Source organism: Schistocerca gregaria, chromosome 6 (genome assembly GCF_023897955.1).
Source record: "Schistocerca gregaria isolate iqSchGreg1 chromosome 6, iqSchGreg1.2, whole genome shotgun sequence".
Classification (NCBI taxonomy): domain Eukaryota; kingdom Metazoa; phylum Arthropoda; class Insecta; order Orthoptera; family Acrididae; genus Schistocerca; species Schistocerca gregaria.
In genome coordinates this window covers 179,030,872-179,051,009 of record NC_064925.1, presented here as the reverse complement: position 1 = coordinate 179,051,009, position 20,138 = coordinate 179,030,872, and the positions used below count along the sequence as shown (strand labels likewise).

At 42.4% G+C, this 20,138-nt stretch overlaps 1 protein-coding gene across 2 annotated transcripts in view; it reads right to left on the bottom strand.

Moving 5' to 3' along the window:
• The window catches only part of LOC126278686 (nascent polypeptide-associated complex subunit alpha, muscle-specific form-like), a 134,902-nt gene that overhangs the window by 58,251 nt on the left and 56,513 nt on the right, over window positions 1-20,138 (bottom strand). For both annotated transcript variants that reach the window (XM_049978946.1, XM_049978947.1), the window contains exon 3: window positions 14,756-15,245. In XM_049978946.1, the coding sequence (XP_049834903.1) occupies window positions 14,756-15,245 (490 nt within the window). The remainder of the gene's footprint in view (window positions 1-14,755; window positions 15,246-20,138) is intronic.

Sequence of the window (20,138 nt, the reverse complement as noted above, 5' to 3'; positions counted from 1 at the left end):
TGGAGTACTGTGCAGTCTGTCAAGCAGCGGGGGGGGGGGGGGGGATACTCCTCTCCACAGTTGATATAAAAATGGGAGGAGGCCCACATGGAGTATGTGGATGCAGTGAACGTCGGCAGTCTCGAGATGTGGCGCTGGAAGTGCAGCGGGAAGACGTGCCCAAACTTTCAGTACTTTAAGCACTGCGTAGGGTGAGGGACTTACGGTTTAACGCCACAGTAGTAAACCATCACCATGACCTTTTCGGGCAATGAATAGCCCTCAAAGGCCAAGATGAAGGCAGTGGTAGAAACCCTGTTGTCTTTGGGTCCCCTGTGAACGCGCCGGATGAAATAAATACTCCACCATTCTAAATTGGCGTGGAGCTCGTCGTTAGACTGCAAGAGGAGGTCGCGATGGAAAATAATCCCCTGGACCATGTTGAGACTTATCGGGAGTGATGGAAAGAGGATTATCACCCACCTTGTCACAGGCGAGTAACGCTCGGGAGTGGGTCGGCGATGCTGCCTGAATCAAGACTGCGCCGTTTCGCATCTTTGACAGCGCTGTCACTTCTCCAACCTTATCCTCATGCTGTTAAAAAAATATCGGGGCTTCGTAGGTAGAAAGGAGAGCCCGTCCATTCTGCTACAGACTAAATACTGAGGCGAATATAACTCTTCTTTCTGTAGCCCTACGTTCCTCCCATCCTTCCATGGTGTACCGTGGGAGGGAAACTATTTAGGGTCATATCTGTCAGAATTTTACTCTATCTTGCTCTTCTTGGAGACTGCTGGCGCCATACAATCCCCAGCAAGAGATGACTTAGTCCGCTTCATTGCAGTCATCTACCCTGATGCCACCCACTCCAATCAGGGACTTTCCCCCACAGGTGCCACCCAGCCACAGGAAAGGCTACCTGGCATGATGGCTGTTGCCTTGAGTCCTGATGCCCCAGGAAGACAGGCATCTACTCCTTGGTATATGTAAAAAGTTTGCAGCTCAGACACCAGCAGTGCGATCCCAGTGTTGTCAGGAGGCTACCACCAAATTGGTATATGATGGGCTCCACCACAGCGGACTTGCTTCCATGCTTCATATTGGGCACACAGAAATGAAATCTTGTCATGGAAGCGAAAGAGGACAGGAGACAACGGATGATGCAGACATACCCCAGAAAGTGTCCTCGCTCAAATAGTTTAATTCCAGGTGAAGAAGCAAAGCCGTGGCAAGAGGTTCAGGAGATCGAATCTAAGGGCACTATGGATAACTGATGCACCGTGTAAGACATCTTTCCCCATATGGCCCGCAATTCTATAGGATTTGGAAAGTGGTAGGTCAAACCATAAAATGGGACTTGAACTTATAGGGCTGGGAACTGTGAGACTCCTTTTAGTCGCCTCTTACGACAAGTGGGGAAACTCTGGCCTATTCTAACCCCAGACCCGCAGTTGCCGCTTTTGGTTTATTAAACCTACTTCTTTCACACAGTAAAAACTGTTTCTGAAGTAACGTAACAGACCTTCGACTACAACAGACTGGTGCTTGAAATCTCATTTCTTCTGATAACCATTCTAAATATATTTGATCGATCAGGTATCACGTGGTTCAGGCTTTCACTTTTCTTTTTCTCCTTATACTACTAAATTTGCTATCCTTTACCGCAAGTGAGAACCACCTTTTACAAAGATGTCTTCTAGACTAATTGAGTTATGTAAAAGTAGCTTGGAATATCCCTGTTCACGAAGTTTCTCACAGTATTTTAATCAGGACACAAAGGAATTAAAGACATTAGCTGCCAGTGCGCATTGATTGTCAGTGAGGAATGATGAAAATTTGTGCCAGACTGGGATCCGAACCTTGATCTGATTACTAGGCAGTTGTGCTGACCACTGCACTATCCAGACAGTTGTCACCACACCTGCAGGGACTACCCTAGCACACCTCTCGTCGAACCCAAATGCTCAACTCTCTGCCTCACACCTCCAATGAAGTGCCCATTCTCATTAGCATCATTACTCACGGTGTCGAAGATTTCTGCAAGAGTTCGCGCTTAGTGTTTCCGAGAGCAAACACCACGTTTTATAATTGAGGTGATGACGGCCAATGTCCCTTCAGTGCAAATGCACACCAAGCTCTAACTCTTACAGGAATCGGCGAGATTCCTTGAGTAATGATGCTAACGAGCAGGGGCCTAAATCAGTAGTGTATGGTATAAAGTTGAGAATTTAGATCTGGCAGGAGGCATGCTGTAGTAGTCTGTGCAGTTATGGTGGCCACTATGGGCGAATGGCGTCGTGGTCAGGGCAACTGCCTAGTAAGCAGGAGACCTGGGTTCCAATTCCAGTCTGGTTCAAATTTGGAACTTGCTCCATTGATATAAATCAGTACCCACTGGCAGCTAATGTCTAGTTCCTTTGTGTCTTGATTCATAGGGGTTGTTGGATTAACATTGTTTGCCTTTCAAATACACCGCTTCGAGAAAATAATATAGATTCGTATCGCCTATATCAAATGCTATAGACCTTTTGAAGTGCAATACTCTAGTTTCATTTGCCTGATATGAACGTTAGCTGTTTTATGGTCTTGTCACCCCATTTCAGTTAATGTGCTGTAAATATGCTTTGCACACACAGAATAGAGACTAAATACCAATTTCTATTATGTTTTACTAATATAAATAAATAAATAAATAAATAAATAAATAAATAAATAAATAAATAAATAAATAAATAAATATATATATATATATAATTGCTTCTGAACCTAAATAAGGAATATATAGAAGACCAGTTCTGTAAACTTCACTGAGTGCTAAGTGAAAATTACAGAAAAAGTGTCAGTGATCCATTATATTTCTGTGGCCGAACGTTACTGGAAAATTTTGTAGATTTAACTTATGTGATTATTGTACATGCTTTGCTTCGTTTGTAACATTTTTTGCCAGTAACGTTAAACAATGGTAAAAGTAACGGAACGCAGGTCGGTAGAATATATAATTAGTGAGAACCGGCAAGCTTAAAAGACGCTACATACGCTGCAAAGAGGACGGGCTCAATGTCAGGACAATTTTTCACTAAATTAGTTACGTCAGAGGTGACTTAGCTGATTTCAGCCACCTTGAATTTTCACCTACATATCTATAACATTTTCTGTATGTATTTGATAAACACTGAAAAGCTACTTTAAGTTACTGATTAACAATAAAGCAACGAAAATTTCTCCTCAATGGAAACCATGAACTTGTACCTCTAGATGAACAACAACCTCAAAAGGTCGAAAATTTATGCACATTCAGGAAAGTTATGGATTTTCCACACTACTTACATACATTCATTGGGACTAACACCCAACATTTGAACATTAGAATGATTCCTGAAATTTTCCTGGATTAGTGCGTATTTCATGAGATTTTGGGCTTGCAGCCGGAGGACTTTGTCAACCAAAATAGCAAAGGAAGATGTCAAGCATCAGCCATCTTCAGGTAAGCTTTAAAAAAAGCTTAGTGCAGGGTAGCTGATTATACACCTAAAATGTGCATTGGTCTCCGCTATGTGACCGCTCTTTGTCGAGTTTAGCGCCCATACCTAACTGGAAGAGTGCAGAAAGTTGAAATAAACAGTTCACATAATATGCAAAAAAACTGGTGATTTCTTAAACTGGGGAACAATCAAGAATGGGGTGCCGCAAGGTTCGGTCTTGGGTCCTCTGCTGTTCTTAATATATATTAATGGCTTGCCATTCTATATTCATGAAGATAAAGCTGTTACTTTTTGCTGATGATACAAGTATAGCTATCACACCCAACAGACAAGAATTAACAATGTTTTTCAGAAAATCATTAAATGGTTCTCTGGAAACGGGCTCTCATTAAACTTTAACAAAACACGGTATATACAGTTCCACATAGTAAATGGAATGACACCATTAATAAATATAGACTTCCATTAGAAGCGCAATGTAACACTTTGCGCAATGTAACACTTTGCGCAATGTAACACTTTGCGCAATGTAACACTTTGCGCAATGTAACACTTTGCGCAATGTAACACTTTGCGCAATGTAACACTTTGCGCAATGTAACACTTTGCGCAATGTAACACTTTGCGCAATGTAACACTTTGCGCAATGTAACACTTTGCGCAATGTAACACTTTGCGCAATGTAACACTTTGCGCAATGTAACACTTTGCGCAATGTAACACTTTGCGCAATGTAACACTTTGCGCAATGTAACACTTTGCGCAATGTAACACTTTGCGCAATGTAACACTTTGCGCAATGTAACACTTTGCGCAATGTAACACTTTGCGCAATGTAACACTTTGCGCAATGTAACACTTTGCGCAATGTAACACTTTGCGCAATGTAACACTTTGCGCAATGTAACACTTTGCGCAATGTAACACTTTGCGCAATGTAACACTTTGCGCAATGTAACACTTTGCGCAATGTAACACTTTGCGCAATGTAACACTTTGCGCAATGTAACACTTTGCGCAATGTAACACTTTGCATAGACACCTTTTATTAACGTGATACGTTCCACATCATTATGAAGTGTCGTATTCATGATTTATGGAAGAAGTACTAATCTCTCGAGTATGACTATCTCAGTCGCGCAGGTGCAAGGACTAATTTTTATTGCGTATGCGCCGTGCGTTGTTGGTGGTCGACCAACTGCAGAGTCGTCAGCAAACGTACTCAAAGGAATCCAAATGCAGTTTCGTTTTATGAGAAGTATGCAACAAAAGGTAAAACGAAAGATCCAGTCAACACTATGGCCATCGTCTACGTTCGATGTTAACGTGGAATAGTCACACGGCAGATGGCAGCACCAAGCAGTGGAGGGTATATAAAGCGTGGGCGGGGGCGGCGAAAGAAGAGCAGTCGTTCAACTTTTGTTGTTTTACTGTCTTCCTCAGTTGCCTTTAATATTACAGTATATTACTTTTTACTTGTGGACCGTTTAACAGCAACTAAATAAAACAATTTTAGTGTCACATGCGTTTTGCTTTACTTTCTGCAAGGCATCATCAGTGGTCTGGAATATGTACATACGTTTGCTATTTATAACCTATAAGGACAGTGACCAAAATGTAAATTTAACAGTTCTAGTGGTTGGTATTTCCTATCAAGTAGTAATGTTTTGGACGATTTCTTACATATTACGCTCCTGTTGCATTTTTGGTGTTGTTCTTATTCTTATAAATGACAATTTGCGGTTTTTTCCACATTTCACGGCACTTTGAACACTTGTTTCGATGCAATGTTTTTGTTGCTGTTACCGACTGTCGATCTTTAGCAAAAATATCTGAATGTTATTGCCAAACTTTCTAGTGTAATTATTGAAGTATCTGTGATCTCTTTGTGTGTGCATGTGTGTTTTAGTGTGATAATTTTTTGTGGGCTGTGTGTGTGTGTGTGTGTGTGCATTGGCTTCCGGGACAAGGATGGGAGCATTTCCGAAACATCTAAGTTTCTAAACTTTCGTTTAAGTATACCGTGCCTGACAAAATCGCGCTCTCCGACACCGGCATCGAGGCAACAGAGGCACCACAGGCCATAGATGACAGGGGTGAGCAAAGGCTGTGGAGATGTGTACAGTCGAATATATGTCTAACTGTTGAGCAGCTGACCACCCTGATTAATCAAAGGGGCTACCAACAGTGCTGCTTTAACTACCGTTCTACGAATGTTGCTTCATATGGGCCTCCGCAGCAGGCGTCTGGTTCATGTACCATGCTGACTACTGTTCATCAGCGTCAAATGCTTGCAGTTGCAAGCTAATACCGCAACTGGACGTCCATTGAGTGGCAACAGTGGCCTTTAAAAAAACACTTTTTAAAGTCAACAGGCCAGATGGCCGTTGGCGTGTACGGCACGAAAACGTCTGAAAGCAAACACCCTGCAATAATCGTCGGAAGGGTCCCTGAGTGATCGTGTAATTCATGCAACGTTTTACACAGCTCGTGTGGTTTGAAGGACACCAGGATGAGTTCACCGTACTACCATGGACACCAGACCTCTCCGATTTAAACCCATCAAGAGTGTTGGACAATCTAGATCTGATTGTTCGCGCCATGGATCCTCAGCCAAGAAACCTAACGCAGTTGGCCATATCATTGGAGCCGCATGGCTGCACCTAATCGACACACTTGCTGCATTTCTCACAGTGGTCCGTGCTAAAAGACATTGTTATTTAGGCTTTTGAAATTGGGTTACAAGGTGATTTAACAGTGTAAAATTTAATCCTCAGCCACTCTGGGCCAATCTCAGTCGCATTCACTCTCAGGGGACCAAAAAAAAAAAAAAAAAAATAAAAAAAAATAAAAAAATAAAAAAAAATTACCTCAAGCAGTTTGTGTACATATATATATACTATACACGAACTAAAACAGTACAACAGGTAATTTGTTAAATATACACATAACTGCTCTGCATAGTGGGGGATCATCCTGCTGAATTGGGACTCCTTACCTCTAAGGACAGTGCCCCATCCATTGGCGCATTACAGGTATTTCCTCCCATTGCAGTGGTCGAAAGGAGGAATTTCTCGGCTGTGTCCTTAGTTTCACTGGACGCAGCTTCTTGTTACTGAACGCTAGTAACTCCTGTTCCCACAAACACATGACCCTTTGCCTCAACGGCGAGGCAACTGCAAGCACGGGGGCAGTACTTCCAGAAATTCGATGTACCAAGCAGACGTTTTAAGCTGTTTCCATATCCTGAGCGCCCATGTGTCCTAGCATCCAGCAGAATGACACCACCTTGCCCTGCCTCTGTATGATGGTTAGCCTGGAGGGCACTTAGGAAGTCGGTGGAGATTAAGACTTGATAGCAGAGAAACGTCTGCTCCAGCGCCCTTAAGAGTGCATTTATTCAGCGCCACATACCACGAATGTTCCAGCTAAATTTGAGAAATCCTGGAAACAACGCAGCACAGCCGATGGAATTACCCTGCTTAGTCCCATCAGCATAAACGACCACACAGACAGTGCTCTGATAAAGTTCTGGGAAAGATCTATTTAAAGACGTAACCTGTAATGGCTTCGTAGCTCGCGGTCTGTTTCTGAACAGTAGGGCCTTTGGAGGGGGAGTTAACAGTATGGAATGCCGCGGACTGAGTTTGAGAGTAGGCTGCATACATGACGAAGCATGATCTGCCGCCAGATGACGTGTGGTGGTTCACCTGCTCCTCAACACAGGCTAGAAATCGGACTTTATGTGCATTTGTTGCCAACTCATTCGCCTCTTAGTAAGAACCATCGATGCTCTGAAGGTATGAGGGCCTAGCTGAGCCATAAACAGTGTACCATAGTGAAGGTTGGATTCCACAGACACCTTGTAAAACCAGAGCAGGCATATTGGGTCTGCTTCCTATTATCTATACCGAGGCATTTTAAAATATACAATGCCTTTATACCTATGGCTATGGTTTTTTTGAGATGTAATTATGTGAGCCATTGTTAACTGCAAGACCCAGATCTCTCACTGAACTATTAAAATCGAGAACAGTGTCCCTCATTGTAAGAACAGGCAGGTTAAAAGGGCGACAATAATGACTAAAATTAACACAAAAACCTTCATGTGAGAAAAATTTAAAACCTTTGCTATCAGCCCTCTCCTCCAACCGCCGTATCGTTAGCTGAAACTGACGTGTGTTCTTTTAATTATGTTGCCGCCATTTGACTAATTTTTATTTTACTGTCATACGGTCCAGATTTAGGCCTTAGCCCATTTTCAAGAACAAGAACTGGAATAAACAATAGGAGTATAAATCACGAAAGCAGGAAACCCATGAAAAATAATGTACAACTGACACGATTCCTTACCTTATCTATATGTCGGAAGACATCACACTCTTATGATATCTAAGTCCTTGTCCAAAAATCATATCTGGTCACCTAGGCCAAATCTGTCATTAACCGGAGAACGTCTCTAAAGCAATTAAAACACATTGCTGACTCATTTGTGGACACTGTTACACAGCTTTTACAGGAAAGTGCTAACCAATAAATAGGTATGAACTACACTACTGTGAACAACTGACATGGACATAGATGAAACGATCTTCCAAAGATCGCGTGAGAAATCACGGTCTGCACAACGTGATCTGTGGTGTGCTAGGGAACGATGTACCTGGACTTTTTATATTGCGTGATAATTACATTATTTCTACATATATTGTACATAACAGTGTTTACAGTGTATGACATGGAGGTCCACAACTAAATTTCACATATAAATACTGCAATGTGTTTTATCGTAATGTACTTGAACATGTAATTTCTACCTTGTAATGCAGTTAATTGCTTAAAACATGGTGCAATATATAGGCGAATAGGAATATGTATCGTTAGAAATTGTGCAACGATAAAATAAAAATTATTACAGTCAAATGTCGGTAGCATCATTCAAAAATTTACCATGACTGGCGCTCCAGCCAAATAAAAATCATTAATATGACGAGTGGTCGTTGCAAGGCTGGAGGAGGAGCCGTATATGGCAAAGTACCATCAAACAAAGACATCTAAAGGGAGACTTAACCATGGAAATTATGACATTGACGGCAATAGCAACACATTTAAAACATACCAGAGCTGGTCAGAAAGTGCATCACCAGAAGACAAATTTTTCGAAGCTGTCCGAGGAGCTGATGCTTCCACGTACTGTCGTACGCTCAAGAGCGAAGAAGGAACATATGAAGTGCTGTCAGCGTGGGGAAGATTGTGTTTCCGGCTCCGTAATGGTGAGGCTGTCGAGGGCCGTATGATACCTCAGAAGCGACTAGGTAGATCTCACGATTCTAGGACCATGGGTTCTAGCCTTTTTCCTAAGCAGCTAGTGAGGACCACGCTACGGTAATTACCGGGCAACGTGCAGTTCCCTGGTTTCAGAAGGGGGTACTAAAATCGCCTCCTTCGATGAGTCGGGAACCTGCTCAGTCAACCAAGTTGTATTAAAAAGTGATAGGAGGGTTTCCTTCGCATCCTATTTGAGGCACTGCACAGTGCTGTATGGGACTCAGTCCTTGACTGGTGCAGTCTTCTTGAGCCGAGGCAACGCACACTGAGGCTCCCACATAGAAAAGTGGCTATTGTAGTCCTTTGTGTTGCTGGAAGAGGAACAATCGCCATCCTTCTCGATAATGCACGATTATGGCGGAAAGCTGGATCCAGGTGTTCAGTGGCAGAGGCCGAAGTGAAGTACTCTGCAGTCGCCTGCATGATATCCCCAGGTGCAGACTGGGGACATGCCTGCCTCAGTACAGTAGTTATAGGTAATCTGACAGACAAATATCCTGCCTTATGGCTTCCCTTACCGAATAAAGAAGCACTTGCCAAGAGCTCTTCTTTCTCTTTGATTTCCCTTCTTCCCTTTGCCCTCAGAACCCGGAGCGTGGCACGCAGCAGATGGTTGGCATTTGAACCATCTGAAGGCCATGCGTCTAACCTTAATTGCGGAGCGATACTCATCGTTCCACCATGGTGGGAAATGTCGCTGAAGTCAGCCTGAGGACTTTGGGATAGATGTATCGGTGGCAAGGTAGATCACTCCGTTCATGTGATCCGCCTGGTTCTAGACACTGTGTCCAAAAACAGCTAACTGGCTGTTCAGCGTCCACTTCGCGAAGCATCCACCGTGGTGGCTACCTTTCAGGTGAAACTATCAGAAAGTGAAGTGTCGCTTGAATACAAGTCATCGACCACTTCCCAGTTAGTGAAGTCTGAAAGGGCAGGATAACGGCAAACAAGGTCTATGGCTGAGAATAACCCCATGGCAGTGCTAAGGTGTGTGCTACCATCAGAGTTAAGAAGACATAATTATTCAGACTCAATAACGCTTTCTACATCTCAACCACTGAGACAGGTCGATGCAGAGTCCAATATCACACTGAGTGCATTAAAATCTCCCGCACGTTGGGAGGGTTGCAGCAGTTGTGAAACAGGGTCAGAAAGAGTCCTCTATTCAAAATATCACAGTGTTGGACACAAACTAAAATGTGTGCTGCTTGACAGGCTCACGTCGATTAAATATTTAGGCGTTACGTTCAACAGCGACTTGGTATGGAAATAGCACCATCAATAGTGGTAGGAAAGGCAAATGCTTGTCAGGGGTCTCTTCGAGAATTATAGTGAAGAGTTACTCGTGTTTAAAGGAGATCATGTATAGAACACTAGAGCGACCCCTTCTTGAGTACTGATCGAGTGTTTTGGATCCCCGCCAGATCGGATTACAGGAAGATATCCAAGCAATTCAGAAGAAAGCAGCTGGATTTGCTACCGGTCGTTTCGATTGTATGGAGATGTTGCGTGAACTCATGGAAATCCCTGGAGGTAAGGGGACATTATTTTTGCAAAACACTGTTGAAAAAATTTAGGGAACTGGCATTTGAAGGTGATTACAGAACTATTTGTAATGCGCCCAAGTACGTAACTCGTGAAGTCCACAAAGTTGAGAGAAATTGTGGCTCGTACGGCGGCATGTAGACAGTAGTTCTCCCTCGGTCTATTTACGAGTGGAAAATAAAAAAATAAAATGACGTAGTTGTACAAGGTTCTGTCCGCCATGCACCATGCGGTGGCAAGGGGAGTACGTTTGTAGATGTAGGTGGCAAGTTATGATCTGCGGAGTAAAACTGCAGTCATCAAAATAATGAAATCAGTTGTCGCTGGAAGTATTAGGCAAAAGAATTTCTTTTGGAGTGAACACATGGTGTGTCATGGGGCGATCACTCTGTTTTTAAAATAACTGAAAAACCACGATCGCTTCAATATCATTTACTAGATGACCGGTTTCAGCACTGAAGGCGCCATCATCGGATCTGTGAAGGTCTAACATAATAGGTTTGAGGGAGGGTTTACACGAGTTAACTATATACATTCCAATTATTACAGAACCACATACCTGAAACGTGGATTAACATTTATAAAACCATATGAACATCATGGCATATGAGGCTGACCATCTGATAAAAATCATTGTCACAATCATTGTACCTAAGTCGTGTAATGAACAGCTTTCTGTGTGCATATTCCTGACGTCCTTATATGAATAAAGGTAAATTATAATACGTAATTTTGTAAGGCGCTAATGGATAATGTCTGCCCCTCAAATGCTTTTACTTTGTAATTGACGGACTTTATAGTGATTATAGCATGTACAGAAAATGTCTCATAACCATGAAAAACCCACATTTGCGCACACAAGCAGTTATAGTAAAGTTGTGTTTTAGTAGTAATGAGTGAGTATACCGTGGGACTGTGTGTGCGCTGCTTGGACAGCGCTATCTGGTTACCGGTTGCGAACCGCTAGAATCACAGCAGGTAAGCCTGCTCGGAATAGGGCAGTGATGATGCCGACCGGTGTTAGGCGAGCAGTGGTAGTTTCATCTGGTGACTTCAGTTTTATATTTTATGGAAAGAACGACCATAGAGCAGTTATTTTTTATTGGTTGTGACAATGATTATTATCAGATGGTCTGCCTCGTGTGCCATGATGTCCATATGGTTTTATAAATGTTAATCCACGTTTCAGGTATGTGGCTCTGTAATAATTGTAATGTATATAGTGAACTCGTGTAAACCCTCCCTCAAACCTGTTATACCTTCACAGATCCGATGATGGCATCTTCAGAGCGCTGAAACCGGTCATCTAGTAAACGATATTGAGTCGAACGTGGCTTTTTAAATAATTTTAAAAAGAATTTGTCCCTCGGAAGGTATTAAAAATCACCAGGTCCCAAATCTTACACAATTTAAAGCCATCATTACGATTAATGTTCCATTAAACTTACTTCCACACACTGTTAAAAAATTGCTTCGTTGAAGGCTCTCATAGTGGGGAAAAAATTTTCTTTGCAGAATAATCGGTAAATTGTCCTGTGGACATACAACATTGTCAGCAGCTGACTTACTGGGCTGCGAAATATGAGTGCAGTGATAATGTTTCGCCCACACCTCATAAACTGGGTGGTGGTGTGCCTATGTAGGCTTTGATATGTTGACACGGTACTGTGTGGCTGTAATTAAAATGACGTGGTTCAGATTGCTACGGAGTGGGCTGTGTGCATCACAGGATGCTGAAATATCGATGGTATGCTCATTAATCGGTGGGCTCACGGAGTATGCTGACAAAATATAGTTTCACTTCCTGCCACCAGGTGAAAATATAGCGCTGTAAGCAGTCAATGGAGTGTGTGTACAGGAAGACAGGAACGATCGAACGTGTGATAACGGTTAGTCGTAAGTTACAATGTGTGTTCCCGACTCAGCAACATGCTGCATCCATAACAGAGAGTGATCGACAGTTTGTCACAGCATACCCAGTTAAATCTGAGCGAAGTGTCGTCGTACGCTAATTTTCAAATCAGGAAGAGTTTGGATACATTCTGACAGACACGATCTTTCCGATATCGCCAGAACCAGAAGTCAAATGGTTCAAATGGCTCAAATGGCTGAGCACTATGGGACTTCTGAGGTCATCAGTCCTCTAGAACTACTTAAACCTAACCAACCTAAGGACATCACACACATCCATGCCCGAAGCAGGATTCGAATCTGCGAGCGTAGCGGTCTCGCGGTTCCAGACTGTAGCGCCTAGAACCGCTCGGACACCCCGGCCGGCACCAGAAGTCACATCTTTAAATGTCTACAGATGATGCGATCGTTACTGAAGGTTTCTAGAAGCTAAACTATCACCTGGCAAGCGACATTTGATTTCACACCATCGTGCGTGAAAATAGTGGTGTTTGACACAGTTGCATTCACGCAAAACTGGAATCATATGTTACACCAATATGTCCATATAATGTACAGATGTTACTGTACAACTAACAGTCCCGCAAGGTGTCAACACCTCTAAGAAAAGCAGACCGAGAAATTGTATATATGCGCTCGCCTGTGCGTACGTGTTTGGAGCTTACGTACGCTCATCGCCGAGGTTATCCGCCCTTACACATATTAAAAGGAACGACGAGAATGAAAGGGCAAATGAAACCACACACATAAGATGCGTGCACTGGATGTTCCTGCAAGTGGCGGAGTAGAATCTCATTTGCGATAGTTCTGTACGTTCACGGCTCCATGACGAGAAAAATGGACCTCTTGCTCTTCCAGAATACAACTCAGCCATATTTCGCCGAATACCATGTGTGCCAAAAAAATAAAGGGCAAAGTTAGTGTTTTGTAGTATACCTTGGGGCTTCATTTGGTGCACATTCAGAATCTTTTAGGGGCGCAAACCTAATATGGGTTGCAATAGTTTTTAAACTGTTAAGCAGGGAGAGAGAATTCCTGTGACAGTCCGAGCACTGGCTGCAGAATTTGAGGCACGTGCTGCGCTGTCTCTATAGCTACAGCAACTTCAACAGCTGCCATGGCAGTGGGCTGCCTCCACCTGCTACAACCGCTAATACACACGTTTCCTCAATTTTCTTGATCATGTTCTTTAACTCATTTATTGACAAGGGTCCTCTTCGCAACTGTTTCCGTCAGTGGATATTCACGCAATGTACTGCTGATGTTGCTGCTGTTATAACACAACTTTAGCAGCAGTGTATGGCCTTTCTTCCAAATTGCGATTGCGTTTCATACGGAAATCTTCAAGCTTCTTATCCTTTTGGACTAATAGTAACTTGGCAAAATAAATCAACACCCGCCGTCAAGTGAAACAGCACACTGACGTCAAAACAGCGGTCTGCTTAGAGCGCCCAATTTTCACCTAGTGGCAGAAAGTGGAACTTATTTGTTCAGTATACTCTGCGAGTCCACAGATTAATGAACATACGTATGATGTTTCAGCGACCAACGATGTACACAACACGCACTGTAGCACTCTGAACACCATTAGTTTAATTATAACCACCCAGTATTTTGTCAGTATAATCAACATCATCCTCGACTGAACAGGTAAGAGCAGGGTGGCATTAGCTAGCTGGAAGGTTACTTTAACGTAGTATATCTGTGGGATTCGTCAGTCTCCTTTCACAGCTCAGAAAGTCAGAGTGCCAAACTCGACATAAAGCGACGATGTAGCAAAAATTTAAACGCAAAGTGACACTGGATAAATTCTCGGTATAAAGGCAGTGAAGTGCACAAGCCATTTCCAGAATAAAACACACCTGAAGATAGCTGAATGGTAGTAGATCTAACTAGCGTGGTAATACAATGACACCATCCGGCTCCAAGCCCAAAAACTAGTGGAATAAAAGATAAATTCTTCGTTGATCCATCATGGATCGTGGGACGACGGCTGGCATGAACTACTTGATGCAATAATTTACCAACAGCCGTATGTATTGTAGAAGTTTATTTTATGAACTATGTGCTACCAGTTTCGGCATTGTATTGATGCCATCTTCAGGCTCCACTCGTCGTAGTCGTAAAATCGCTATGCACGGAAGGAGACGTGTAACTGGATCCGTGAATCAATTCGTCCTGCGACAGTTTGTCGCGTGGCCACCAAGAACTGTTGCAGGACGAATTGAATCACGGATCCAGTTATATGGCTCCTTCAGTGCATTGCGATTTTACGACTATGACTAATGGAGCCTGAAGATGACAATATAATGCTGAAACTGGTAGCACATAGACGTTCATAAAATAAATTTCTACAACACATACGGCTGTTGGTAAATTATTGCTTCAAGGGAAAAGTTAAACAGGTCGCAATACCGTACAGTTTTCACAGCGAGATAAACTTACACTAGCACCACCAAACACCATCACTAACAAACTCAATACGGTACATCACAATTGCCACAACTGTTTACCTGTAGACGGTATCTTCTTGCTAGGCAGTCGCGCAAGCGACACTTTGCACGGTGACAGTAGAAGCGGCTTCGGTAGGTGCTCGCCTCCAGCCTCGTGATCTTTGGATCGGCTCTTCTCACGCCGGGGCTCTTTCCGAGGCGATGTGGAGCGACGCGTTGGTGCAGATTTTCCTCCAGAACCACCCTGGGACGGTCCTCGAGACGATGTCGCAGGTGTGGCAACTGTAGAGGGCTGGTGTTGATGGCTAACTCCGACAGCCCGCGCTTTCTTGACTGCCGATGGTGAGCGAGTAGACTTCGACGTCGGTTTGACCTCAGAAGCTATGGATTGTGTGACGGCGGCGGCGGCGGCGGCGGCAGCAGCAGCAGCAGCAGGAGGTGATGGTGGTGGTTTTGAAGCTGCCAACTCCGCCTGCCGCCCTTTCGGACGATGTTTTCCTGTGAGGAGCTTCTTACTTCCAGATAACTTCTTCCGTTTTCGCGGTTTCGACTGTAAGGGTCAGCAACAAGGAAGTATATCAACCTAGATTTTTAGTACTTCGTTTAGTATGAAACAAATACGAGGGGGCGTTCAATAAATAGTGCAACAATTTATCTGCCACTTGGAAAAAAATCTGAATTTATTGTGGGACATCGTGGAATATTCCCGCTTCAGCCTCTGTACTTTCTTGAAGTTGATAGGTGGTGGCGCTATGCGAAGCCTTCGAAGTGGCGTCTGTAATGGATCTGGGTTCCAAGCAGACAGCTGTCGCTGAGTTTCCCTTGGGGGGAAACCTGAGCATCGCACATGTTTGTAGACGCTTGCAGAATGTCTTCGGACACCTGGCAGTGAACAAAAATTCACTGTGAATCGTTCGGCGAAACATCTGTCACCATCGCAACAAGGTCGCGCAAACCTGTCCGATCTCCCGCATACCGATCGGCTGCACACAGCTGTGAGGCCAGCAATGTTGGAACGTGCAAGACACATTCGACGTCATGGACGGATCACAGTAACACCTCATTGCTCGGCTGGACATCTGTCGGTAGTGCTGACACGTCCGTCCACTAGTTAAGATACTCAGAGGTGTGTGCCCACTGGATACCAGCAAGGAGATTAGTATTTAACGTCCCGTCAACAACGAGGTCATTCGAGACAGAGCGCAGGGTCGGGTTATGGAAGGATGGCCAAAGAAATGGGTCGTGCCCTTTCAAAGGAACCATTCCGGCATTTACCTGAAGCGATGTAGAGAAATCACGGAAAATCTAAATCAGGATTGCCCGTTAGGGACTCGAACCGACATCCTCCCGAATGTGAGTCGCGTTTGTTAAACATCGCGGCACTTTGTTCGGTCCCTCTGGATTCCTCGCCGTCAAAAGGAGAACTAAGGAGCAACGAAGGACCATTTGTGCAGGACTGCACCTGCTTTACGAAACTGATCGTGACACTTTTTTTGTCAAACAGTCACAAGCTATGAAATATCGGTTCATCAGTTCTAACCACGAACGAAACGGCAACCCATAGAGTACCGCCAAACCACCTCTACTACGAATAAAAAGTTCAAAGTTATACCCTCAGTCAGTATAGTCATATCGACGGTGTTATGGGACTCTGAATGAATAATTCTGTTTTATAAGAAAATGAAACATCTACTTATGTCATTTATTGTGTAGCTACCAGTTTTGGCGCTCAAACGCTCGACCTTCAGGCTTTAGTTGATGCTGAAGGGGTTATGATCCATATATACGATGCATCGGTGGCCAACATCTGACAAACTCCCTGTAACTGATCTCATTAGCTGTCAACTGATTACTTGAGTTACCGGAAAGGAGCTTACAAAACTTCATTGGACTGTTCTCCATCCACCCTACAGCCCAGGACTCTCACTTTCCTACTTCCATCTGTTTGGACCAATTAAGGATGCGCTCCGCGAGAAAAAGTACATGGATGATGGGGAGGTTGACGCAGCGACCAGTGGAATGGTACCATGCGGGCATACAGGCCCTCCGAGTAAGGTGGCATAAGGAACCGTCGCATTGGACAGAGACTACGTTGAAAAATACGGTTTGTAGCGAGGTAGAAGGTAATAATGTGGTGTGTTGGAATCCTGAAGAAAACCAAACTGTTTTAAGAAAAAATTATGTTCCATTAGTTGCTGAATGCCACTCGTAGAAAGACATTTTAAAGTACACAAGCCATAATTGACAAATAATTTTACAGGTAATGTAGGTTAATTCTTACAGAAAAGAAAACAACCAGCCACAATTAATACTGCTATTTATTTAGGTAAATAGCGCCGTTACCGGTTTAGAACTGGAAAGTTCACCATCAGACGGCTGTTCACATGATTTTCAAGATACAGTTTACATTATCTTGAAAATCATGTGAACAGCCGTCTGATGGTGAACTTTCCAGTTCGAAACCGGTAACGGCGCTATTTACCTAAATAAATAGCAGTATTAATAGTGGCTGGTTGCTGTTTTCTTTTCTGTAAGAATTAACCTACATTAATTTTACACAGCCACGGTCTCACAATGCCAGTTTTAGACAATATAGCAATTTTACAGGTTTATGTAGAGGATTTTACTTGGCAGTTTCATCAAATCCTGGAGAAACTTATAATTCTGCCCCAATAAGACGTACGCAAATTGTCGTGAAAAGTGTTTCAAGTTATTAAGTGTGAATAATCAAGCTGACACTTTAAATTTCAGTCTTCAACGAGGTTGGAGTTCAGTAACCGTATTTAAGTTCTAATGAAGGATAAAAACAGCCAACCGGTTGCACAAATTTTACTACATTGGCCTTTTTTCGATACCGACTAAGGATATCTTCTTCAGAGTAAATTGGTTACCTATAATAAATTTATCCACATGAGATAACACCCATGTCAAAAACCTGAAGTAGCATAGAAGTATTAAAAATTGAACAGGCATTACTTACATAGGCTCACATTGGAGAGAGAAATTTTTTACGAGCTGAAGTGCTTAAGTCAAGTAAGAAAGTTATCCTGTAAAGCGAACATTAAAACACAATTAAAGCAACCCGCTAAGACTGTCATCATACTGAATGGTTTTTAAACGGATTAATCCGCTACGTGGAAACAGCGAAGTGCGCACCACCTACGAGGTGAGCGGCACAAATTAAGAAAATAATTTTAAGTGGAAATAGCTGGTGCAAGGGACCAAGCTTAATAATGGAAGTATAAAGAATAGGTTATAAATCAAGTACACCGAAAATGCAGAAAATATGAAACAGCAGTTGATACACGCCAACTGTCCAGAGCAGATAGATTAAAGTGCTCAGAACGATCAAAATTAACATAGTACGACCAACAATTATGGAATGCAGTAGAAATAACTAAGGGAGGAAGAAAACGAAGTTTGAGATCTTTTGTAAAGGCCTTCAGCCAAAAGAGGACAATATGTCAAAAATCTGCAACAGCCGTTTTAAGACGTTAATTTTTATTTCGCAATTATAGATGTTCATTTAGAATGAGGGCTTCATTAACAGACATGCTTAAAAAATTTTTGGTTCAAGAAAATCACGCCTGTAACTTTCCGTAATGGAGGGTAGTAATTTCATTGACTCCCTTCGGTTCGTCGCTTGTAATAGGAAAACGATCCGCAAAGGACTAACTACGGACATTAGTGCCCTTTCTTCCAAATATATACTCTTTATATCTGGAACTGGTGGCTCATCCGGTCTGTTCTACGTAATGAACTGTAGAAGTGTTACAAATTGTTTTATAGAGCCCTAAATTATGCCAAGGAGTAGCCGAAGAGTTCACATTGTGAATTAGATTTTTTCTGCAAACTTATTAGTAGAAAAAGCAACTTTACATTCACATCTTTTTTCTAGCAGACAATGAATTCTGTAGGAAATTGTCCCTAGGTGTGGTACTGAGAAAAATGTTTTGCTTTCATCACTCATTACTAGCAATATTGCCTAAAGCAATAGTTTGGTTTTCGATTTGAAAATATTGCCAGCTAATGAAGGTTCATATACATTATTAACTGCTACAGTTTTTATTAAATTCATTCCAGCTTTCACTGTTTTGGAAATAGATGTTTAAACAGTCTGAGAAACAGCAAAATGGAAGGCGGCTTTGTGAGATTGGGATGTCTTGAGCTGGCAGTTAAAATTTAGTCTGTACTAGTTTATTTTAAAAAGTATCAAGAGATTATCATTAATTATAATTAGATAAGATGTAATTAAGTCGACGATTCACGTTTTCTAGTTCACAATTTAAGTTAATTCCGTTCATAAAATTCATTAAAATCTTAACAAAATGCGTCATTAGGTTCCTTGCAAACGATCAAAATGTGATCTACGTGTCTAGAATACGATTGAATAGCTATATTAGCAGCTGAAAATTTTTCCTCCATTGAGTTAATGAATGTGTGTGCCAGAATGCCTGCCAATGACTTGTCCACTGTGAGGCTGTCTGCTTGTTGCTACATTTTCGGATTACATTGAAAGTAGTTCACATTTGCCATAGGGTAAGCATTTCATCTCATTCCTTCACTTTCATTCCTTTGTTGATAACGCGATACACGACTGACGTGGCGCGGATGAACTCCGACTGGTCGCCACACACTTTAGAGTCGTCCAAGACAGCCAACTCCACTATTAGCACCCTATTTTCTCGAAGACAGTAGCATCACTTAATGTTGACTTTTGAACTTGACATTTTAGAACACAGATGTTTGACTATTCCTGGCGCAAACAGTAAGAGTCAACTACCGTTAGGTTTTCCTTAGCCACAGTGAACCAGAGAAAATATTCCACGTTTCATAACTTTTTCTGAGGTCATGTGTTTCTTTTATCTTTAATATTTAGGGCACGCCGAATTAAAAAATGAGCTCACTTTGCTCAACCAATATATAGTTAGACAAGCTATTCTAGTGTTTGAAATTTTTGAGTTTATTCTCACAAAGCAGAGTTATTTCCATAACATTATGATATTTAAACAAATGTAATCAACATGGAGGGAAAGATACTTCTAATTATCTGAGTTTAGTTTTAGATCTCGAAAATGATACTACAGATAGTCGTAACTGGCAACTCTGTAGGGGAGAGAGGATGGGGCTGAGCTGACCTTGGTTTTAGCTTGTAGCAGCCTGGACTTTAGCTCTAAGTGGAAACAAGTTTGCCACAAAATGAATCTAAAGAGCAAGAATAACACTGAATGATTTTTCTACATCTGTGGTAAAGTCATGTCACACAGGAAGTTAAAAATTACTCCTGTGAGGAAAATGTATCATGCATACCTTGGAGTTAAGACTGGTCATGAGAAGCCCTTTGAACCACATGTATGCTACAAAAACTGCCTAAAGCCTGCAGCTCTGGAGCAAAAAGCAGCAGAAGTGTCATTTTTGGTTTATGTATGATTTGGAGTGAAAG